Source organism: Camelus dromedarius, chromosome 8 (genome assembly GCF_036321535.1).
Source record: "Camelus dromedarius isolate mCamDro1 chromosome 8, mCamDro1.pat, whole genome shotgun sequence".
NCBI classification, from domain to species: domain Eukaryota; kingdom Metazoa; phylum Chordata; class Mammalia; order Artiodactyla; family Camelidae; genus Camelus; species Camelus dromedarius.
This window is the reverse complement of record NC_087443.1, coordinates 21,275,503-21,301,408: the sequence shown is the minus strand read 5'-3', so window position 1 is coordinate 21,301,408 and position 25,906 is coordinate 21,275,503. Positions and strand designations below refer to the sequence as shown.

The window sequence follows — 25,906 nt, the reverse complement described above, 5'->3', positions numbered from 1 at the left end:
GCTGACTGGCAGCTCCTTTCTTTGAGTGTACAATGTTTATTATTTTTATTAAATGAGACATTACTTTGTAATATTTTTTGCTATAATTACTTTAATTTAAAAAATCATCCATTTTTAATGTTTAACTGCTGTGGGACCAAGAGTCCTCTAATGGTAGGCAGAATGATGGGCTGATTATAAAGCCAGAAATGAACTTTATATCTGATAAATTAATCTGTGATACTGCTTCCCAAGCAGACATTCTGGGCCAAGGGGAGGTTGGTGAACATCAACAAAATTCAGTGGGGATCCATGCATCAAGCATGGGGGACACACTGATTCACCATGTTTATCCTTAATAATTAAACAGAAAAGTGGTAATTTATCAGCTGGTCATCATCAGTATTAATGGACAGGTAATCTCTGCTTATCATTGAGATTTCTGCCCATTGGGAAAAACAAACTTTAGGCAAATGATTATAAATAAACAAATGATAGCAAACAAACAAAAAATGTACAGTAAAAGTAATACATGTTTTGGTGGTGGATCATGAGATCTAACCAGGTTTTTAAGGGTCAAAGAAATTACTTACAAAAGAGGATAGAAATTCCACATCAGAGGAAAGTACAAGGAACTGGCAGAACAGTACAGAAATAACAGCTCATCCAGAATGAAGGGAGGTAATGATTAGAGATGAGGTTTTAGAGAAGGTATTAATTTTGAGGGTCACGTTATCATGAATGTCAATTAGATTCAAGAAGAATAAATTTGCAAATTTATCTAGACTGGAAGAAAACATCAGAAAAAAAGTGAAACAAAATATTAACGAGATACATAAAAGAGACTAACCTTAATATGTGGAAAAATATACCCCTCTGTAACATTAATCTTACCTCTTTATGGCCTGCTATAGATAGCAATTTGTGTTTTGTTAAAGTTGAGCTAAATGTGAATGAATACCCTATATTACTAACCTTGTAAATCTGATCAATGATGGGTCTTCAAGGACAGGATGGTTTTACTGGGCAATTCTACAAAACATGCAAAGAATTTATACTGATCCTTCTTAAACTCTTCCAAAAGACTGAAGAGGAAGGAACATTCCCAAACTCATTCTACGAAGCCACCATCATCCTGATACCAAAACCAGACAAGGACACTACCAAAAAGAAAATTATAAGCCAATATTGTTGATGAACACAGATGTAAAAATTCTCAACAAAATATTAGCAAACAGAATCCAACAACACATAAAAAAGATCATACACCATGATCAAGCTGGATTCATCCCAGGGACACAAGGATGGTTCAACATATGCAAATCAATCAATGTGATACACTGCATCAACAACGAAAGGAGAAAAATCACATGATCATCTCAACAGATGCAGAAAAAACATCTGATAAAATTCAATACCCATTTATGATAAAAACTCTCTACCCAAGTGGGCATAGAGGGAACATATCTCAACACAATAAAAGCTATTTATGACAAACCCACAGCTAACATAATACTCAATCGTGAAAAGTTGAAAGCCTTCCCTCTAAAATCTGGAAGAAGACAAGGATGCCCACCCTCACCATTTCTATTCAACATAGTATCGGAAGTCCTAGCCATAGCAATTAGACAAGATGAAGAAATAAAAGGGATTCAAATTGGAGGAGAAAAGGTAAAACTATCATGTCATGTGGATGACATGATACTATATACAGAAAACCCTAAAAGCTCCACACAGAAACTACTAGAGCTGATAAAAGAATTCAGCAAGGTAGCAGGAAACAACACTTCCAGCCTTCCGTTAGAGAGAGATGATGGAAAGTCACGTGATTACTCAGAATAGGAGTAGGGATCCCAACATCTGTGGTACTTGGCTTCCAAAGTGGCCCACAAAGTTTCTCACCTCCTGGTATGCCTGTCCTTGTTTAATTCCCTTCTATAAAGCACTAGGGCTGAACTGTGTGACCAACAGAATATGGCAGAAGTGATGGTGTGACTTCTGAGTCTAGATCATAAACAGCATTGCAGCTTCCACCTTGGTCTCCTGGATCACTCACTCTGGGGGTAAACCCAGGCTTCATGCTGGGAGAACACTCAAGCAGCTCTGTGGAGAGGCTCACATCAGAAGAACTAAGTTCTCCTGCCAACATGCGAGCCTCAGAAGTGAGCTGTCTTAGAAGGGGGTCTACCAGCTACAGTCAAACGTTCAGGTATAAGTACGTATAGCCTCTGCTGACATCTGACTGCATGTCATGAAAGATCCTGAGCCACCCAGTCAAGTCACCCCTGAATTCCTGGCCCATAGAAACAGTGAGAGATAATAATGGCTGTTTCAAGCCACTAAGTTTGGAAGTGATTTCTTAATGCAGTATTGCATAACTAATATAGCATCTGACTTTCTAAAAATACTTTCAAGCAATCCTCCTGGCTTTACAGTCACCCTCAACTTTACTTCCAGAGGTAACTGGTACTGTTAATTCTTGAGCTTCTCAGGAAATTTTATAGTACAAATTGGGTGATTTTTGTCTTAATTTCTAGCCTTGGGATTCAGATTTTTTAGGTCTGCAAAGTCCCTACTCATTCATAAACTTTATAGATTCTAAAGCTTTTTTTCTTATCTTGTCTCCTTGTCCTAGTTGGACAAAAAAGTTAAAAACTCTTTAATGCTGTTTTAGTAGCGGCAACAAAAAGTAAATTAATATGCTTAATCTGCCTCTGTATCTAAAAGATCTATGATCAAATATTTGAAGCTTTGCCAGTATGGCAGGTGAAAAACAATCTCAGTATGATTTTAATCCATATTTTTCACATTATGAGTAGTCTTAAGTCATCTTTCAATTTTTCTCTTAAGAGCCATATATATTTCTTTTTAGAGAAACCATGTATTCATCTTTTTTTGCCCATTTTCCCACTGAATTGACATTTTTCTTTCTGATTTATAGAAGCTCTTTATATTTGAGAAATCAGCTCTTTTGTAATATAAGCTGCTGATATTTTTCACTGTTAGTCTGTCTTCTGATCATTTATGGTGGCTTCTGCCACATAGTAAAGTTTCATTTTATGTAGTTAATACTAGCAGTCTTTTTTTAAATTTTAAGGTGTGGAGTTTTTTTTGTTTTTGTTTTTTGCTTGTTAAGTTTTGTGTCAGACTCAGAAAGGTCTTCCTGACTCTGGGATTATTTGTAAAAATTCTTCCAAGGTTTGTTCTAGTATTTTAATCATTTCATTTTATACCTATCTAGCTCCAAACTGGCTAAAATTTATTTCAGTGTAGGGAATGGATTCAACTTCATTTTTTTTTCCATAAAGCTATCCACTCCCAAATCCATTTACTGCGTAAGTCTACTTTCCCTCAGTGATCTGAAATGTCACCTTTATCACATACTAACTTTCTTCATACACTTGGGTTTACTTATGGGTCTAGTAACCTGTTCTGCTCATCTCTCTGTTTATTCATATGCCAGGACGATGTTTTATTATTGAAGTTTATGCCCTCCTCTGACAGCTCTTCTCTTCTAGCAACTGTCTTCTGAAATCATGACTAAATGCAAAAATTCTGAACCACCAAATAACTAAAGAATAACAAGATATATAGTTGATTTCTTGGGACAGGTTTTAAACATTTAAATATAAGAAGGTTCAATATTCTATAAATAAGAAAATCGTAAGTACTCATGAACATAACAAGAAGTATCACGTTGTGTCCAATTGACTGATTGGTAGTAAGGTCTTCTTTTCCCTTAAGAAAACTGTAATTTAGTTAATTACAGGAGATACAATCAGAGAATACAAGTTAATAGTTTCTGCATTACATTCAGTGGTCACTGGTTTCTGCCCACTGGCTTTAAGAACAGCTGTTTATATCTAATATTCAACAAAATATTTTGCATCAAAATAATTATCTTACTTGTAACAAAAGCAGCTGGAGAAGATGATCATAGCAATTATGCAGACAGCCATAGAAACGAGCAAAGCCAGCCATCGAATGCTGCCATCAAAAAATGGACCTGACAATGGAAATAGTAAAGTGAACACATTACCTTTCTATCACATCATAAGAGGAAAAAATAAGTTTGTAGTGTTAAAGTCTAGAAAGCTTGCTTACTGTTAAAACCAGAGGAAATATTTCACTGAGAACCATGATCGCACTTTTCTCGGCTAACCTACCTATAACAACAGGGGGCAGTGTAGGCTGCAAATACTGGTTACATAAGTTGGTCCGACAACATTCTATTGTCCGGCGTAGCTGGGCTTTTGGTGAATCCTAGAGGAAGAGTAATGATAAAATTAGAAATGATTTGATATACTAAACTGATAATTAATTTTTAAAATATTCATAAAATATAATCTCTAATTCAGTGAGTGAAAATGACCTACAAATTATATGTGTGAAAAAAATTATTGAAAAATTTGAATCTGTGGTGAAACAATGAAGACTCCAAAATATTTTTTCTCAAGGAGAATGTATGTATGTGGTTGGTATGTTAGATCACTATACTATAACTTAACGACAGATAAGCAAAAGTTTATTAAGTATTTTTTATCAAAACTTTGGCATATCTTAAAGTACTACTATTCATCTGTTTTTAGTAAAAAAGTAATTAAAGTCATGAGATCTTTTCCTAAAAAATATGGGTATTGCATTTTATTAAAAAGATAAAGTAGTGGGATAAATATGATCTCATAGTAGTACCAAGACTTAGATGAATGAGATTTAAGATCAGACTAAAAAGTCGAGGCTACCCTAGGCCAAAGAAATGACAAGTTAGAAAAAGGTAGTCAAGTAGGCGGAAGACACTGTTGAGTCTACATATAACTCTGCTGAAACTAATGAACCCAATAAGGAAGCAAGTCAAAGCGTATGTGGTGAGGGTAAGGGCAAAATATAGAAACAATATTCCTGAGAGTTTTAGAGACCAGCAACCAGGTATGTGTCCCTAACAGACCAGAAAATGAGCACAGGGAAAGACTGCAGTCATGGGAACTGACATCAACAATTATAGGTGAAGTTTTATTTGATTAAAAGTATAGTATTTGAGAAATTCTTAACTTGAATGCTGACATTTCAGCACTGCCTGGGAGAAGTGCCATTCTAGACCAAATTAGTAATGGAAAGAAATTGTCATTATAAAAGTAGGAAGAATATAAGCAGAATTCGACCACGTTATTCTTAAATATCAGAAAGGAGAAACCTGGGTATAATCAGGTATTACTTAAAAAGGTGACTATGAAAGTCCATAAGGGAATCAATATGGGATTCTATATGGGATTTGAGATCCTGTAAGAGAAGATAGGTCAAGAGTATTTAGAAACCTCCAAAAGCAGAAGTTTACATTTTAATTGAATTTTAAACTTTTTAACAGTTTCTATCTTTAAATAATCATAAAAAGAAAAAGAGAGACATCTGAGGAGTTACACAGGTGATTCTGAAAAAAATGACAGATCCAGAGAAAACTTACATGAAGGATGGAATGAAGAGTATGTAATTCAAGATGAATGAAAGAAGTATGAAGCATCCAAAAATAGTTCTAGGAAGGCTAAAGTTCAAAATGAGCTTAGCCTTGTAGAGGAAATATAAAGAAAAATCAAGAAAGGGTCTTTGGCAGTGCTAGAAGACCACCAAGCCATACATGCAGTATTGCTGACAAAACACCAGGTGATGGAGGACAAGGAAAACGTACACTTCCTTAACTCCCGTTTTGTTTCGGTCTTCTCTAGCAAGGATGGTAACAGGAATGAAGGCAAGGCAGATCAAACACCAGTACGTGAGACTGATATCCCAGAAGTATCCTACAATGTTTCTGTGTCCTGTCTGAGTTCATAACAGGAAGATGAGAGCACCTTGGAGAGGGCTGAAAGACAGGTACGATTCTAAGATTTTACAAATAAGGAGTGCTGGAAACTAGACAGCTAAACGTTATGTTACCTTTAAAGGGGAAAGAAAGACTGCCAACAACAGATTGGGGGCAGCACAGTATTATGAAATAGCAAGGGCTTTGGAATCAAATAGCTTAAATCCTAGCTTTGCCATTTATTAACTCTGTGACCCTGAGCAATGAACTTACTTCTCTCTGGGCTTTAGTTTCCCTCTGCTGTAAAATGAAGGATAAAAAGTATCTGCCTTATAAAAGGGAAACTAGGAGAAAATGAGGAAAAATATATGAGGCACCCAGCATATTGAATCAAAATGGCAAATGTTCAATAAATCAATTCTTCTTCCTCTAGTGAACGTGACACGGATCCCAGTCAAGATTCTAGAATAAGCCAAAAATGCTTGCAGCCTCCTGGAAGACTCAACGTGGCTTCACCGAGAATAAGTAACTTGAGAGAGTCACCTCCCATCTTTCTTACGTAGGTTAACTATACATCTGGGTAGGCAGAAGTTAGGTGTGTCTAGATTATGGAGCTGGGTGACACAACCTCTCCCGTTTCTGCACTCCCCACTCTCATGTTCCGCCCAAGTCCATTTGCGTCTCTGGATTTATGTGGGCAATAAAAGTCCCTGTGGGGAAAAAATTCACTTGGCATTCATGAAACAGGAGATTCTAACTTAAACTTATCTAGTCAGCGTGAATGGTGGGGGGGTTGCAGGGAGCAGGTGCATGAGGAAGGAACTGAAACCAAATTACAAGGAATGGCAGTGCGGCTTCTGAGAAATAATTCATCCTACAGGAAGAAACACAATAAGCTAGATTTAACAAGAGAGCCTGGACGGTGGGAGGGAATATCAAGGTCTAGGAGAAGCATGGTGATTATCACTTGAAACTATTTTGATCCAAACCTGGCAGTATGTGGAAGCACTGGAGGAAAAGGCTTAAGACAGTCGTACAAGACCTGTTCTGCTCAGGTTAGGTGCCCGGCAAGTGAAGGGTGATATGGAGCAAGACATACAGAAAATGAGAAAAGTGGTGGTCAGCGTTTTCTGCCTGTGTAACCCTTAAATGAATTCTGAAAAACAATGTATCCCCTCATGTATTTTAAGGCTGACACCTAAACTTTTTCATCATCAATAGCTGCAAAGAATGTACTGATAATTTGTTTTACTGCACATGATATTTTAAAATAAAATGGTTACATCACACTTAAATCTATTCAGCAGGATCTAAATAGCACAGAAATTCGATATCCATTATCATTATTTCAAAAAAAATGAACAAATGCTTCTTTAACAATTGAAATTTTTATAGCGTTCCTTTTTCTCCTTGAGCTCCTAATCCCTTTCCACATCTTCCACAATAATTATGCCCTAATGTACTATATCTTGATATGTAATTCTCCATATCAGAAATAAACACATATAAATGCATTCTGTTTCCTGTGATAGTATGTCTTAAGTCTTAAAAAATTATTCTGGTTTGATTTATCATCACAATTATTACCAGTAAAAAATTAATCAAAATAATATACAATAACTTTTATTAAAATACTAACATAAAATGAAAGTTTTATTGGAGAGGTCTGAGATGGATGGACTTTTCAAGGACTTCATAAATTCATGGACAATTACTGCTAGAATGAGAAAGTCTGGCATTAACTTTAAAGACCTTCCAATCATATGCTATAACTTCTATAGTGATCCTATTATGAAAAATTATTGTCGATATGGTCGAAAGTAAAAAAAATGAAAACTACCAGATATGCAAATATATTTGATAGCCCCATGTTCCCCACACTGATACTTAGATTTTGAACTATAACACTGTTTGGAAACTTGAGGATTTACACTCCGGGCCACTGATCTGGAAACTGTGAGAAGGGTGATTGTGAAAAGGAAGAAAGTAAAAGAGAAACTGCTTGAGAAGCTCTGGTCTCAGGAAGATCAATATTAAGCAACTGGACCTATGAAAGTTCTGGACCTGCAAACTGATTCCCTTAAAACTATCCATGTGCCTTTGGGATCCCTGTGTAAAGTAGGCTGTGTACACCCAGAGATATGTGTGTCCCACTTTAAAGCCTCCTCAGTTACATCGTCAATATAGTAAAAGCTAACATTTACGTCAGCCCTTACTACGTGCCAGTATGCTAAATTAAACTCTTTGCATATAGGCTATCTCATTTGATCCTTACAAGAACTCCTTTCCTGATGAGAAAAACAACTTAAGAAAATAAAGCTCCTTGACCAAAGTTTCACAACTAGTAAAAGGCAGCATGTACATCTAAACACAGACTGTCAAGCTTAACAGCTAAATTATATTGGTAAGTTCATTTGGGACATACCTAGTTGAGGGGGCCTGCAAGACACTGGTTACTACTGCCAAGCTCAGTGCTATAACCACTGATAGCTCTTCAGTATTTTTAAGTGATTACAAAATGCACTGTATGTGCGGTTGATAAATATGCAAATAGCATGGAACTGGAAAAAACAAATTAGCATCCCCCAAATCGTGACAAGTTAGAGTGGGAGACTAATTTTAGTAGGATAAAATCTAACATAGACAAGTATGTGACAACTGTGTAACAAAACTCATTTCATTCCCATCTACTTATTCCTGTCAAGAAACCAACAGCACCAATAAAGGATGGAAACGATGTCGCTGAGCAGCAGCATGAGTGAAAGATCTGGGGATTTCTGCTGACAGGAAGCTCGGTATGTTTCGAGAAAACAGTGTGACAAACATCTAAACAAGATCTGGCTGTATTTGGAAAAAGGGAAAGGAGTTACTTATTCTTTGCCTTTTTTCTTTTTGGCCAGCCCACAGTCAATTCTGCATATTACACTGAGAAACTGAAGAGTAACTCTAAAGCTGATCATTCAAGGAAGAGCTGAAGTCCTTCTGAACTATCATTTTCATTGGGCAAAGACTAGAAGATATGGATAGAAAAGCAGGACAAAAAAAAAATTTCTTCACGTAGTAAAGGGCCATTATATTTAAGAAGAATTAGGCTTGTTCTCTATGGTCCAAAGACGCAGGAAGGAAGAGAGATCTGCATCACTTGAAGGAGAAGCTTTCTAAGGATACGGTCAGTTCATTACTACAGATGAAACAGGTGGGCTTCGGAGGTAATGAGCCCGACACTATGGGTGCAGCATACAGAAAACAGATGGGATGTAACGGTGTGTACTGGGGGGTTGGGTGGGGGGCAGAACCCAAACATTAGCTGAGAGGTTGAAACATATAACCTTTAGGGTATCTACCAACCCTGAGAATTTTTTACTAATTTGAATAATTTTCAAAAATAGCTGAGACATAAATTTGTGAACGAACAGTTATCTCTGGAGCTGTTTTCAAAAACACTGGAAGGATCCTCTGGGGCAAAATTACTACACAGGATTTTGAAGGGATTAGGTTTATTAGTCAAAGCCATCAGGATGTTCATAAACTATTACTAATCCACTGATTCTTTTGTTGCTGCAGTTAAAGTTCCTCCACCAAGATCTCCTTACAAGGACTGAATGTCTCTAAGTTGTTTCAGAGAGATACAAAGGTTATGGCCCATCATCTTCAAGTCTTTTCAGTCAGTTTTATAATCTACAAATACATGTGACAGTATCATTTTTAACAGGCCTGACAATTTCAAAACAGAACGATTTAAAACTTTTTAAAAAGTAATCTGTAACTTCAATTGGCACAGTCATATTACTTGAAGGAAGAGCTAGGCTCCAATGCATTTGCTTACCAGAATACACAACAGTGTGCAGACCAGGCACACTTCTCCTTGGGGGACCGATGCTTTTCCTGTGGCCCCTCCCTTCTTTATTTCATAGGCCCTAAGTTGGATCTTACCTTGCACTGAAAGTCAGATCCTTCATATTTCATACACCCTGAAGCTAATGTGGTTTCTCCCTGGTCATCTTCTTCAATGATGGCGAAGCAATGCCCATTAGTTCTAAAAGAAAACACACACACAGACACAAAAAACAACTTCACATTAGAAAGTACTAATAAAATCTCAGCTTGAATGTGAGCAGGTGCTGATGGCTTTTAGTTCTGAATTAGAACTGCATTCACATGTAATTTATTGCCAAAACCATATGGGTTTTAAAGCAAATGAAAGTTGTCATGTCTGAACTAAGACCTGAAGGTCCAATAAGAACCTATGTCAAGCAGAAAAGGATTTCTATTAAACAAGTCCCCCAAATATAAAATACTATGTAATTTCTCTTTGCTAATCATAGTCATGTGATCACAGAAAGATGATTTGTAAAATTATATAAAGTGAATAATCTTTTTTTTTAAAGTTTTTTTGGGGGGTAATTAGGTTTATTGTTTTCAGAGGTGGTACTGGGGATTGAATGCAGGACATTGTGCATGCTAAGCATGTGCTCTACAACTTGAGCTATACCTTCCCTCTGTAAAGTAAATAATCTTAATGTTTAAAAATATATTTAAAAATAACTTTGTCTCTTCTCACCCATAAGACTTTCAGTATTCCCATACTGCACACAATAATAAATAAACAGACTCAAGGACAAAGAAAAGTATATTTGAGAAACTAGACTGAGGTCCTGAGAGGCACTTTTTAAAAAATATGATTAAATTTTATTCCATAAAATTGGAATACAGAAAGAAAAAAACAATATTCTTTATTGTCATGATATGTTGTTACCAATATGCATACTATCCAAACACAACTAATTAACATTTTCATCAATTTCTTCCCAGGCTCTGTGTGTGATGTATATGTTTGATTATGTGTTTCTCAATAGTCTAATCAAATTATCTAAATTTCTACAATCTTTATTTTTCCATCAAGTACCTAGTATCTTTCTATGTTCACATTCAATGTATAATCATCTCTGACTACTTTTAATTTTTTAAAATGTATATTTATTATTTATTTTTAAATTGAAGTACAGTCAATTACAATTTGTCAATTTCTGGTGTACAGCACAATGTCCCAGTCATGCATATACATACATATATTTGTTTTCACATATTTTTTTTCATTAAAGGTTATTACGAGATATTGAACATAGTTCCCTGTGCTATACAGAAGAAACTTTTTAAAAATCTGTTTTTCTAGTGGCTAACATTTGTAAATCTCAAAGTCCCAAATACAGCCCCTCTCCCACTACTTCTCCAGTAACCATAAGATTGTTTACTATGTATGCAAGTCTGTTTCTGTTTTGTAGGTGAGTTCATAGTGTCTTTGTTTTTAGATTCCACATATAAGTGATATATGGTATTTGTCTTTCTCTTTCTGGCTTACTTCACTTAGAATGACAATCTCTAGGGCCATCCATGTTGCTGCAAATGGCATTATTTTATTCTTTGTTATGGCTGACTAGTATTCCATTGTATAATTATACCACAGCTTCTTTATCTAGTCACTGATAGATACGACCAACTCCGTTTCCCTGATCTGCTGCTATTTCAGGAGAAGCCCAGCCAATCACAAGTAACAACTTCTGCCTTTTGCCTGTAAAACCCTCCAGGGACCTGAGTGAGAACTACTGGCAGGAAAGTTCATCCATCAGGCCCCTCTCTTTTCAGACACGCCCCTTTAAAAAACTCCACCAATCAGCATTTACCCTTCAGCTCCCCTCATTTGCGTAAGAATCCATCAATCAGCTCCTACTTCCAGGCATAAAATAACCAAGTCTCTATCGAGAGAGCGGCCTCCAGTCTCACTGGAGACACCCTCTGCAGATTTCTCGAAAGAAACCTGACTCTGATGTTGAGCTGTCTCTCTGGTCCTTCCTTCTCTCTGATTCTAAGTCATCTGTTGATGGACATTTAGGTTGTTTCCATGTCTTGGCTATTGTATATAGTGCTGCTATGAACATTGGGGTGCATGTATCTTTCCACTTTAAAGTTCCCACCCAGAAGTGGAATTGCTGATCACATGGTAGGTCTATTTTCAGTGTTTTGAGGAATCTCCATACTGTTCTCCATAATGGCTGCACCAAGCTACATCCCTACCAGCAGCAGGAGGGTTCCCTTTTCTCCACACCCTCTCCAGCATTTATTTGTTCATGGACTTTTGAATGATGGCCATTCCAACTGGTGTGAGTTGATCTCATTGTAGTTTTGATTTGCACTTCTCTGATAATTAGTGATATTGAGCATCTTTTCATGTGCCTATGGGCCATCTGTATGTCTTCATCGGAGAATTGCTTGTTTAGGTCTTCAGCCCATTTTTTGATTGAATTGTTTGTTTTTCTGTTATTAAGTTGTATGAGCTGTTTATATATTCGGGAAATTAAGCCTTTGTCTGACTACTTTTTAAATGTTGGTATTTCCCAAGATTCTGTTTTTGACTCTATTTCTCTGCTTTCTATAATCTCCCACATCTTTCTCAAAAGAAGAGCCAACACCTAAACACTTACAAGTCACAAATCTGTATTTTTTCCTTCAGACTCACAAATATAACTATTAATCATTCAAGTGTTCATTAATTAATGAATTAATTAATTGATAATGAGTTTAATCTATTAAGATCTTAGTATGCGCTGGATGGTGTTCTGAGTACTAGGAATTTAATCAGGACAATGGTGGATGCAATGGAAGATGGTGAGAACCAAAGCAGGGACTGGAAAGGCATGAAAAGTCTACATTTTAAAGGTTCTAAAATGATACACGTAGGCCTTAGGACATTTATTCCCAATCTACATTAGGTACCCCTATTAACATAGCTTTGTGGCACTCTTGCTTGTAACAGTCATCAGAGGTGCAGTTAATCTGTTATTGGAATGATTATTTTGTTTGGTATCTGTATTAGTTTTCAATTGCAGTTGTGACAAATTACCATACACTTAGGCTTAAAACAACTCAGAATTCCTATCTTATAGTTCTGTAGAAGTCCAACGTGAACCTCACTGAACTAAGATCAAGCTGCTGACAAGATGCCTTCCTTTCTGCCTGCATTTCCTTGCCTTTTCCTCTTCTAGAGCTGCCTGCTTTCCTTGGCCCATGGTTTCTTTCCTCAATCTTCAAAGCCACAACACAGGCCAAGTCCTTCTCACATTGCCAAGAGAGGTACTTTTTATTGAATATGATAGGGGAAAAAAGGGAAGAATTTCTGAATAGCTGAATTTTCAAGAAATTTACATAAATGTATTTGTATTTAATGAAATTTCATCATTTTGGTATTAGGATGCTGGAATCTTCCCCTATTATATTCATTAAAGCTTTAATGGATCGGAAAAAACTTCTAAAAGCTTTTTTGTGTTCCTACTTACTGTTCATATCAGTAAGTTAAAGACTTGCAGAATTATTCATTTTCTGTAATGAGACCATATTAAGTGTGGGGTGAAATTCTGTTAAACTTGTTAATTCGGTTTTACTCTGGGTTACTAAGCCACTAACAAATAGCCCACATATATCAGGCATGCACCTCAGATAAGTCTGCCGAAAAATCACTTGGTGACAATGTCGGGAACCCTCCCCTACAACAGATCACCCAGTCTGTCACAATACCAGCAGAGGATAAACAATAAATCTAAGACATGACGAACCATCATATAATTTCAGTATTTTACATGTATACTTTTTTTGCTTTGTATCTGGTCACAATCAAAGAGCATAAAATTACTAGGAAAGTACAAACAAGTTGTTTATTACATCTTTGTAACAGGGAGACAATTAATTTGACTGAAGAGACTGAGTTACTCAGATTTTTTGGGAAGTCAACTCTTTAATGTCCTCAAAGAATATGGCATAGAATTACAAGATCATATGTAAATGTGTTAAATAGTTAACATAAAACTGAGCAGAAAAATTAAAGTAGTTATATGAATCAGATTTGGATTGGGGAGTTCACTTATAAGAAAATAACATAAAATTAAATATCACGATATCATTTTTAATATTTGTAAAATATTTCAACCAATTTAGAATTACAAGGTTTTAGGTAAATTTTCATTTTTTTTTTGGTAATGTCTAAGTTTTCTACAATGAGCATCAATAGCTTTATGATAAAAAATTATTAAACAAGTGCAAAATGTTAAGACAAATGATTCCTTTCACCTCTTTTAAAAAGCTGTATTACAAAGTTACTCTAAGAAAATAACCATCAATCACTTAATAGTAATAAGGGTTCCTATATAAAGAACAAGAAGCTTTTGGTTTTAGAAAGATACCATACAAAGTTAAAGGAAAAATAAAACTTAGGCAATGTAAACAATTCTTAAAATAGCACTAAATGCAACCCTACTCTTATAACTTTAAGAAGGACTGCATGAAACACTTACATGCATGTGTTATTAACAGCATCGTCCGGGCAGTGGCCTGAGCAGTAGCACTTTAAAAAAGGCAAGGTATCCTCTGGTGCTAAGGTTACTCCATTTTCTGACTTTTTCTGGTCGGAGTCTGACTTCATCCCAGTACCATGGAGCATACTGTCTAGATTCTGCCCTGTATTCAAATGGGAAAAGTGTAAATAAACCATTTCTGAAAAGCTAATTGTTTCATTCCAATTTTCAGTGAGGAGAAATTTCTAAGCTTTCTTATCACAATAATTGCAGCAAAGATGTTTTTTAATTAAAAATAAATTTCATTCACAATTAATATTTATTAACAACCTAAAATGCATAGAAAAACTATCCCAAGTATTGTGGGTTATATGCAGACGACTATGTCACAATTTAGCGCTAGTGAAAGACAAACAAGAGTGGTACACGGTAGGATGTGGTCAGAACTTCTAAGAAAGGAACAAAATGGAAAGCAATTTCAGGAAATGCTGAGACTGTTTCCAATCATTGAAAAATAGACAAATTATGGTTCTTTTTTTAGATTCTTTAGTTCAAAACTTGTGACTGGCTTTAAAAAAAGTAAGTCTTTAATTTGTACCTCTATGTGGAAGTGAAGTTACTAAGCATCTTGCTCTGGATTTTAATTACTTAAGTAAGGGAACTGTGAGAGCACAGGGACTAATCATATTATCTGGTGCCTTTTATCTCAAGGTCATTGGTTCAAATCCAGACTATTCTGCCAGAGACTGAAGGTTACTGTAGGGCAGTGGTCAGCGTATGGAAACAACTGTGTTCTCGCACTGGAGTCCAGCAGCCTCGAATGACAGATGCTGTCATACCTGGTGCTGATTCTTTCAAGCTGAAAACAGAACAGAACTAAAACAATGTCTCAGTAATTCCTTCCTCCCTCTGAATCAGGTGAAATCAGCTAGGCTATTCCTTGTAGGGTTGCTCTCCAGGGAATAAAATATAGAGCCAAACAGGTATAAAATATTAAAAGACTTGTGTATGTATTTCATTATAAATGTTAAATGGTTCAAGGCACAATGTCAACTTAAAATTTACCTGTACTGGTGAGATGAACTACTGAAAAAAGAAAAATAACACATATACACACATTGAATGTACTGTTAAATAAGTTTTACTGATTCCATGCCTTAAATTTTAATAATCTTCACTTAATCCTCTAAATTGCTACAAAACTTAAAGACTTCCTCTATGTTAAGAACATCAATCGTTAAAAAAAAAGAGGAGGGGAGGTTTAGGAAGGGAAGAAATCCACTGGGATAGAAATGAGGAGATCTGGACTCTGGTCTACTATGTCCCTCCACTGTCTGGCTAGCTGGATGGTCATGAACAAGCCATGTCACTTCTCAAAGCCTCATTTACTCAATGAGACTGTAGGACTAGAGCACATCTGAAGTCTCTTAAACAGCTTTAAAATCCTATTACAGTAACAGAAAGAAGCATCAATTTAACTATGGAGAATAAATGGCAAATAATACAGGCACACAATTGGTTTTTTCAAAAATCTAATGATACCTAGAAAAAGCAGTACAGTGTGCCAGAAATAACACTGAGAAGTCAGGGGTTCAATTTCCGAGTATCTCCACTGGTAAGTTACACTCTGAACCTCAGTTCTCTCTCTATAAAAAATGGTGATAATAAAAAAAAAGAAAAAATGGTGATAACAACTCCTGCTCAAGTCAAGAGGTTATATATAGATCAAATTAATATATAACAAAGGGCTTAAATATAAAAGTGTACAAATGAAGATATTACGAATAACAAGGACCACACTAAAAGATAACAAATACCTGGAAAATTCAAGGTTATATGATGTTAATACACATAACTTTCTAGAATACTGTTTGAATTCAGCAGATAAAAATATTTTAATTATAATAATTTACATCTGGGGTTTATATTATCTCAAATATTTAATTAACAAAACACTAATTAGAAGCCAACTATGTGCAAGGCAAGTTATGAATGCCGAAAACTTATCGGTCCTTGAGAAACTTGAAAGGAGGCAAAGGTGTGTGTGTGGAGGGTATAAGCACACGAAAAAACCCAGTTCAATATAATACAAAGATGTTATGTAAGCAAAGGAAGGAGCCAATAACACACACTCTCATCCTACGGTGTCAGAAGCAAAGAAACCTGAGCTACACTATAAGGTTGTAACATTTCACTAAGTAGAGGCGTGACTACAAAGAAAAACAGCAACAGCCTCTCTGCACTCTTCTCCCTAGGTGACAGCACCTATTTCCACAGTTTAAATCAATCCCTTTGTTGATAGTTCCTAGATTTATCCCTTCACCCTTGACTTGCTTAAGTATCTCAAAATTCACTCATCTAAAATAGAATGTGTGATTTTTCTCCTTAAACCTGGTCCTCCCAAGGTCTTTGGCTCAATCTCCAAGATATACCTCACCTTTTTTTTCATTTTGGTCCAACTGCACTGCTACTACTTGGATCCATCATATTATGTCACTTCCAAGATAAGAATCTCCACACCAATCTGCCTACTTCTGTAATTTTGGCCGCTCCAATCTATTTCCCACACAGCAGCCAGAGTAAACCTAAACCTGATCCTGTCACTGCCTGGCTTAAAACTGATTAGTAACCTCATATACACTCAGAATAAAATCCAACCTTCTTCACTAGGCCTATGGAGGCCCAGCAGGATTTGGACCCTGTGTACCACTCCATCATCAACTCACAGCACCTCCTTTGTATCATGCCCACACATACTGGCCTTGTGTCAGTTCCTAGAATGCGACAATCTCTTTCTACCCACAAGTCCTGTGTTTACAAAGCATGAAATAAGAAGACCTGGGGTGGGCTGGAGCTTCAGGTTGTATATTTCAAAAGAAAAGCTCAAAAAATATTTAACAGCCTACATGCTCAAGTGTAACAAAGTAGAAAACAAAATATATAAAAATATAAAGACATACAGCTGAAAGACACATGTGACTACACATCCATATAGAATACAGGCACATTCACACCATGCTCCTTTGTCACTGATGACAATCTTTGGCATCAATGATTTTATATTATTAGATTTTTTTATTCCTGGCTAAATAATTTTTCCTACTTTCCCAATAATCTCTTGGCTTCCTTTGTATAAAGCAGAGGAAATCCCTCCCCATCCTCCCGCCAAGACAGAATGTCTAAATAGGGATCAGAAAGCAAAACGTAGGAGAGCTGCAGAGACCAATGGGATGTCAATGTCTTGCATCTACAAGGTTACCAGTAAAAGTAGTTTTCCTTAATCCACGTGCTATGGAGCAATGACCACTGAAGGCTGTTTCCAAGTCTTCCTTCCTCTGAATGGGAGTTTTACAATACTTAGCCGATTTTTTCTTCATCACTGAATATTGGGAATGTTGGGCACCAATAATTTCTCTTTTAGCCATACACTACTGGACCATGAAGAGGCACACCTGGACCTGACAGAGAAGGCCACATACTATGCAGAGGTCCCGGATTACCAGCTGACTGCTCTAAGTGGACAGCACTTGAGGTTATATATCCCTTTGAGGAGGAACTGAAAGCTTCATAACATGAACACTTTTAGTATATGCATGTAAGAAAGGGTATGTATGATGTTAGGTAAAAACTGTGGTGCCTGGCAACAGATACTGTTAGTTCTTTTCCCCTTTATCTTGCTAGAAATACACACACATATATACAGTTTTTTTTTAAGTTTAAGTGTTTGCCCCTCCCCCCTGTATTCAGGGAAGTACAGCCTTACCCCTAGAAACATTTTTTAAAATCTAATTTCTGTCTAATCCGACAATTTTAGTTCCATTCCCTTCCCCCACCACTGCTTACATAAGAGCATACAATAAATTCTGGCCAATAAGATTAGATGAAAGTCTAGAGGTAGGTAGGGGAGATGCATGAGGAAAGATCTCTTGGCCAATTAAAAAGACACACAAGAGACATTCATCTCTCTTCTTGTACTGAATATTGTCAACTTTAAGTTATTATCTGCATGTGATGTCTGGCCCCTCAGCAGCCACACTGTGGCTGTTGAAGTGAACTAACCTATACTAAACTGACGTGTGGAAGACAGCACAGTTGAAAAAGAAAAATATCTTGTTGTGTGATATTACATTTTCTTTACTATTTAAGCTATCTTGAAGTGGGTTTGGTTACTTATAGCTGAAAGCATCCTAATTAACAGAAGAAATAAATTCTGTTCCAGATCTTTTTCGTTCCCCAGTGGCTATCAATCCTCCGTCCCCATCTTCCTAGCTATCTAAACTCTAATTTTGTCTGGGGGGACAATGTGTATAATCCTAGGCAATGGATTTAGATTAATCTAAACTGACTGTGACAATGTTGTCTTCCAGTTTTCTATTAGCCCTGGAAACTGTCTCAGTTTACACCCTCCCTTCCAAAAAAGATAAAATCTGCTGGTGGGAGGTGGGTTTAGTTTCTGGGGACACTTCTGCTTTCCTATATTAGGTCTAGTTGAGGCCAGTGCTGACCTTTCCCAATTTTTCCTTCCTCCAATGCAGATAATAGCAGCCATTTTGGAACCATGAGGGAAAAACCAAGAAAGTTACAGAGATACCAACCTTTGCACTACTCAACTACTGAATGAACAACAGCAAATATCCACCATTATGTCAGAAGATAAATCTGTTTTTTAAAGTCACTGCTTATTGAGTAATCAGTTACATAAAGCTAAAATCAATTTCTAAAATTTATGACCAAGTCGAAAACAAGAACTAAATATCTATCAGACGTTAACATCAGATGACTTACTCTGTTCCAACTCTGTAATAACGTTATCACAATGTAAAGCACTTAAATCTCTGTCATAACATTTGCTGCTAAAAGGATTCTTATTTGTATCTAGGGTAAGTGCTATTATCTCTATATTATAACAAGGAAACCAAAGTACAGAAAAATGTACTTTCTCAAAATACAATTCAAAATAAAGCTGGAGCTAAAGTCAAAGGTTATTTATGCTTAACACCAATCTGGCAATCCTTAGTGATCTCTAAGAAACAACATTTTTTCTCCATTGGTTTAAGTTCTTTTCTTTAAGAGCAAATATTTTTATCTTATCATTTGAAGGCAGCTATCAAACTAATCTTCTTTGAAAGAAAATGTAACAAATTTTACTCTTTATCAGAGAAATATAATTCTTACTAAGATTTTCCATACTTATGCCTGATAACTACCAATTCATTTCATCTAACAAAAAGTTTATTATGTAACAACGTGAATCAGGATGGGGAACGAGAATTTTGTTTCATATTGCCTCTGTGTGATCCATATAGATTTTTTAAAAAAAATTTAATATCAAATAGTGATTACCTGCGAGTGAGGTAGCAAATACAAATGTTACTATCAATTTAACTCATCTTCAAAACTAGGACAGCTTTGGTTGTTGCTGATCAGCAAGTCATGTAACAACGATGTTAAAGATGCTTTATTAAATAATGTGATGGCTTCATATAAAAAAGGAGCTTTTGCAAGAGGGCTCTATATTCCGAGCACAGTACCAATAAGGGTACTAAACCTAAGACAAAATACAAAGAAGCTACGAATTTCATTATGTCCACTCTTTAAAATGAAAATGTCAAAAGATTTCTGCTGTTAGTCATATTTCTTGTTAGTAGGTATTAATCATCACTGTGAACAAAATATTATGAAGAATCTGTGAAGTCATAAACTTAAGAGAATGAAGATGTTCAGTAAGTTCCATCTAAAATCCTTTTGCCAAATAACACTACCTCTTCAGTTTAAAATATTGTCCTAACTACACCATACAGGAAAAAGTTCACGTGCAAATATATAGCCCATCTGATCCTAAGAGTCATCACAGTAACTTCCCATTTAGGAGTTCTAAGCTGTGAATGCACAACAGAATCATGGTATTGGCCTTAAATAAAACTTTGTGAGTACTCCAAAGAAACTGTAATATTCAGCACACAGAAATTCCATTTATGTTTCTAAACTCTTTAAATGACAATAAAATATTTTTTAAAAACTATTGATATTTACTCCTTAGTGTATTTTAAAGGAGAGACGAATTTTAAAACTAAGTCCTGAGTACCTATTATACTGTGTCTTAGGTCAGGTACTATATTTTATACTTTATCTTATTTAATCCTCACAAGTCTGATGCTGTGTATCATAATGCTTATGTTATAGATAACAGTAGATTCAGAGAGGCTGAGATTTTTACATAGACTTGAAAATCTTTCTGTGATAGTCAAGTTCAGAAATTACTTGGCATGTGTTTGTTCTCTGTTTCTAAACTTAAAAGCCATGCGGGCCTACTGGGCCTACTGTTTAAAACAGGGTATGAGTTGAAGGAGCAATCCTAAGAATGAATGCTTTTATATATAGAGAAACAAATTACTAAAAAAGTAAGATTGCTTAATGAATACTGATTTACCTTGAACATGAGAAATGATGAACAGATAGGCTCCCAATAATTTGATGTAAATATATAGCTGAGTCATTGTTCAATGGTAATGTTTTCTGTACACCGTCACCTTAATTACTGGTCTTGTTATGCCACTAATTGAAAAGACTTTTATTCAATGAAGATTTTTCTTGTAAAAGGTCTCAACACTTGGCAATGACTCCAACTTCCACTGCTTTCTCCTGACTCCTGAAAGATAAAAATATTTTTTAAAGTAACGAATATAACTGAATTCCAGGAAGTTTTCAAAAACTAAGAGAGGAAAACAAATGCCCAAACACACCTTTGAACAATGAAATACATTTTTAAAGATTAAAGCTATCTTTATTTTTTAAAAAAGGCACTGTAGTTCAAAAGCTTGAATAATTTAGTAATAGATTGCCACCTCTCCTGACCTTAGACTAAACATATATAAAACAAGATAAGAACACTAACAAATTCAATAGTCTTCTGACTGCTCTAAAATAATTAAGTTATTTTATTACTATTAATAAAACTTCTAAATATATTAGGAATAAATCAGGAATAACTGAATTTAAAATACTAATTAATCATTAATAATCTTTCAAATCCTAGTAGATGTGATAAAATACCTTGAATCTAATAGATACTCCATAAATAGAAGAGAAAGTCTACTTAGAAAAACATATTTAAAGATGCAGTACACTTTATAATTAAAGAAAAAAGCAATAGAAATGTATCATAAATAAAATTATTTCCCTAGAATATTACAAATCTGTGTTAGGACAAAATTGAGCTTTTAATATGGATGACATGAAACATAACCTCTCCAATTAAGGTTTGGCAATTATACAACAGTTAAGCAGGTAACAGAAAAAGAAGGCTAGTTCATATAAAGATGATTCTGTTTCCCCCCCATCCTATTGATTCAGGCAATTTGATTTCATTGACTTCAGCCTGGACTATTCCTGAATGAGAAAGATTTTATTCACTTACAACACAATTACCCTGGCATGATTTCTACCATAAATAACCCAAGTTTTCTATTTTATCTACCTAAATATTTTTCACTTTAATTAGCTCTCCAAAGGCACGTGCAGTATTGAGGAAATGAGGTTTACAGTGAGATATCTTTTATACTGTGCATTTCATATATGGCTTGGTTCTAAAATCTGCATTTTTTCACTTCTGTACTATAAAATTAAATTGCTTTCCATCTACATGATGCTGAGAGAGTAAGATGTAAAGTCTAAACTAACTACAGAATAACATTCATAATGTGACTTCACAGCATTTCTTGAGAAAACTCACTTCTTGAAACTGGGATTGCGGTTCTAGGGATACTTGTTCCAATTTCAAATTCAAAAGAAGTTCCCAGTATATTTCCAACCCTGACCTCTCTCCTTATTTCTATTTGCCTGCTAAATATCTCTACTCAGATTACATTCCACCTGTCCAAATCAAACTCATTAATTTTCCTTCTCACTCCGCTGGCCCTGCCTCCCCATCCTCGGTTTGCTATCACAGAGGAAGGTGGTGCCATCTCTCCAGTCACCATGCCCAAAACCCTGGCATCATTTCTGCCTCTCTTCCCAGCTCTCACTCCCTCTCCATGCTTTCACTCATTTATTCATTCACTCCCTTATCACCAACAGTATTTTCTGAGTACATATTACACATCAGTGCAGGGGGCTAGAAATAAAAATATGAGTATGACAGATTCTGCTTCTAGGACCTCATAGTCTTGTGACTGCTATGGCTGGTTCCATCTTTCCGTGTCACTGCTTCCTCACCACTTTATTTAAAGCTAATAATATGTGGTCTTGCCTCATTAGAGATACAACCAAGGCATCCGCAGAGCAGTCGATGGACCCTAAGCATGGGCTACACTCACAGTCCCTTTCAGAAGAAAGCAATTAGGTGTGATTCCTCCCACACAAACACCTGCAGCTCTGCTACTCTCAGCACAAGTGCAAGTCCTGCATTTGCCTTAAATGAAGTAACCTAACCTCTTTGGATGAGTTTCCTCATCTGTAAAACTGGAATTATATTAACTCAGAATTATTTTGAGAACCAAATGAGATAATAGCTAATACATATCCATCTCTATGTAGCAGTACCATTACAAACGGTTTGAATATATTAATATTAAATTATCGAATCATTACAACCACCTTATAAGACAGGCACAATTATTATTTTAATTTACAGATGAGGAAACCAAGGCAAGTGGAATTTAAGGAATTTATCAAAGATTGCACAGCTAGTAAGCAGCAGGGCCATAATTCTAATTAAGGGGATCTGATTCCAGAGTCTGTGTTAGCTGCTGCCCCATACTGCCTTGCTGGATGTTTCATGTACACTGTAAAATGTAAACTATACATTATATAAAGTAGTTAGAAAAGCTTGATACAGAGTAGGAGCTCAGTGAGAGTTTCCTCCTCTCATACACGTTTATAACCTGGCACAGGAAGTAGCAGGTGCTATCCACGACAATCCCACCTGTAAGACATTTTTATAAACTAAAAAAACTGCAACAATTTGTATGGAGAAAAGCTATCAGCCAAGAGAAGGCTAAAGGTAAAATGGCTTCAAGTGCTTCATTTGTAATCTAACAACGGAAATACCTAATCTTTAAAAGAAAAAATGTTAGGTTTTAGCTATAAGCTCAATACGCATCAGTGCTATGACAACTGCTAAGACCGAAGGCACTCCTATGACGCACTGATAGAAGCACACTGCTAGAATCAAAGAGGGAAACCATCTTACTTTAGCCCACCTGATCAGGCCTCTTAAATACTTTAGAGAAGAATGATAAGAATGCAAAGGACAGAGAAGATACAACTGAAAGAACAGGGGGTCTTTGCTCACAGAGTAGCAGAGGAACAGAGTGTGAATGTACCTTTGTCAAGGACATGACAGGCATGATAAAAATGAGACTAGATTAATTAAATGATTCATCAGATTCCTTCCAACTCTGAAGTCCAGTGTCAACAGTGTTCTTGCCACTGAAACTAATTTATTTCCCAAATATTAAGTGCCTGTTTATATGCATAATTCTGTATTAGATGCTGAGAACACTGAGAGAGCAAACAGACTCAGCCTTCATGGAGTTCATAATTAAACAAGACAATTAAGATATTCAGACATGGAACAAGACAATACAAATGATATACAATCACAACTTGTGCTAAGTGCAAAGAAAGAAAAGTGCCAGGTCCTGGAAGGACAAGGGGAGTGACTTAATCTAATCTAGATACAGACAGAGGTCAAGGGATGCAATGCTGAAAAGTGATATTTAAGTTGTGATCTGAAGAATAAAAAAGTTATTTAGCCAGGTAAAGAAATACGCAGCAGGGTGGGGTGGGGGTGGAGGACAGCCCGTGCAAAGATCTTGAGGCAGAGAAGAGCAAAAAAGAACAATGTTTCTTTCTGAAATGTTAAGAATAAGGGGTAAAGTGGTGAAAGATGAGGTTGAAGAGACAGAAAAGTCAAGGATCAGGTTAGGCAAGGTCATATAAAGGATTTGGGATTTAAATGTAAGTGAGATGGAAAGGCAATTATCTGGTTTCTACGTAACGAACTGGAAGGGACAAAGGCAGAAGCAAACAGACCACTAAGAAGCATACTATGGTAGTTTAGGAGAGGGACAATGGTGGTTAAAATTAGAGTGGTGGTGGTACAGAGGATGGATTCAAAACATACTTCACAAACAGACTCAACAGGCCTTGGTACTGTGTTAGACGGCCAGGGGGAGTGGGGAGAGTGAGTAATCAGAGAAGATCCCTACATTTCTGGCATGAGCAATTACCAAAAAGGGGACAAGTGGATTTTGAAAGGAATGAGGAGAGGAGATCAAGGGTTCGGTTCAATTTTAGACATTTGAAATGACTCAAAGGGAATGTCTAATTGGCACTCAGTTCTGAAACTTAAAGGAAACATCTGGGACTGAAGATATGAACCTAAGTCAACAGCATAGAGATTTTTAAAGCTGTGGTTCTATATGAAATGACCTAAGAATAAAGAAGAGAAGAGGGCCCCAGAACACCAACATTCATTTAAAAATTGGATTAATAAAAGCATTAACGTCATGTATCTTCATTTGGCATTCACTGATAACTGTACCTGATGGTCCAGGATCCATCATGTACAATATTAATGTAGTATATATTATCACAGCTGGAATATAAACTACTATTCACATATGATAGTTTTTCACAGTTTAAAAAAGCCACTAATCTACCAAAAGATCACTGTGGTGATCTAAATTTATCCACACTTGATAAAAAAGTTGTGGGTGTGTGTGTGTGTGTGTGTGTGTATGCATGCATGTATGTGCGCGCACACACACCCCCCCCGGAATAGTACTTAATCATAAAAAAGAATAAAATAATGCCATTTGCAGCAACATAGATGGACCTGGGGATTGTCATACTAAGTGAAGTAAGCCAGAAAGAGAAAGAAAAATACCATATGATATCACTTACATGTGGAATCTAAAAAAATTACACCAGTGAACTTGTTTATAAAACAGAGACTCAGTGACATAGAAAACAAACTTATGGTTACCAGGGGGGAAAGGAGGGGGTGGAGGGATAAATTGAGAATTTGGGATTTGCAGACACTAACTACTACATATAAAATAGATAAACAACAAGGTTCTACTATACAGCACAGGGAACTATATTCAATATTTTATAATACTGAAATACACTGAAATATATTCAATAATGAATATGAATATGAAATGAAAAATATGAAAAGGAATATATATATAACTGAAACACTATGCTGTACATCAGAAATTAACACATTATAAACTGACAATACTTCAAAAAAAAGTCAAAACCAAGATTAAAACAAAACAGAGTAAAATAAAATATGTCCACAAATGCCGACACTGTCTTTAAAAGGTAGAACCTAATTCCCTCCCTTGAATTCCCACTGGACTTAATGACCCACTTCTAACAAAATAAGACAGAGACACAAGAGTTTGTCTTCTGAGACTAGATCATAAAAGGCACTTCTTCCCTGCTCTCTCCTGAAACACTCACTCTGAGGGAAGCTAGCTGTTATGTCGTAAGGATACTCAAGCAGCCTTACAGAGGCCCATGCGGCAAAGAGTCAAGGCCTCCTGCCAACAGTCATGGGAGTGAGCCACCTTGGACATGGATCCATCGGTGCCAGGGAAGCTTTCAGGTAACTGTAGCTTCACAGACAACCTAACCACAATTTATGAGACCCTAAACTAGAACCATCTAAGCCCCTGCAGGATTTCTGAAGGTCAAAAAATTTATGAGACGATAAACAGCTGTTTTAAGCTGCTGTTTTGAGGGTAATTTGTTGGGCAGCAATAGATAGCATGCATAGCTG

At 36.1% G+C, this 25,906-nt stretch overlaps 1 protein-coding gene across 1 annotated transcript in view; it reads right to left on the bottom strand.

Annotated features, from left to right (window-relative positions):
- The window catches only part of BMPR1A (bone morphogenetic protein receptor type 1A), a 128,771-nt gene that overhangs the window by 18,344 nt on the left and 84,521 nt on the right, over positions 1–25,906 (bottom strand). The window contains exons 3-7 of the mRNA XM_064487967.1: positions 20,543–20,761; positions 14,113–14,275; positions 9,704–9,806; positions 4,146–4,242; positions 3,886–3,985 (exon numbers count right to left, since the gene is read on the bottom strand). Coding sequence (XP_064344037.1) covers positions 3,886–3,985; positions 4,146–4,242; positions 9,704–9,806; positions 14,113–14,275; positions 20,543–20,609 — 530 coding nt within the window. The 5' untranslated portion in view covers positions 20,610–20,761. The remainder of the gene's footprint in view (positions 1–3,885; positions 3,986–4,145; positions 4,243–9,703; positions 9,807–14,112; positions 14,276–20,542; positions 20,762–25,906) is intronic.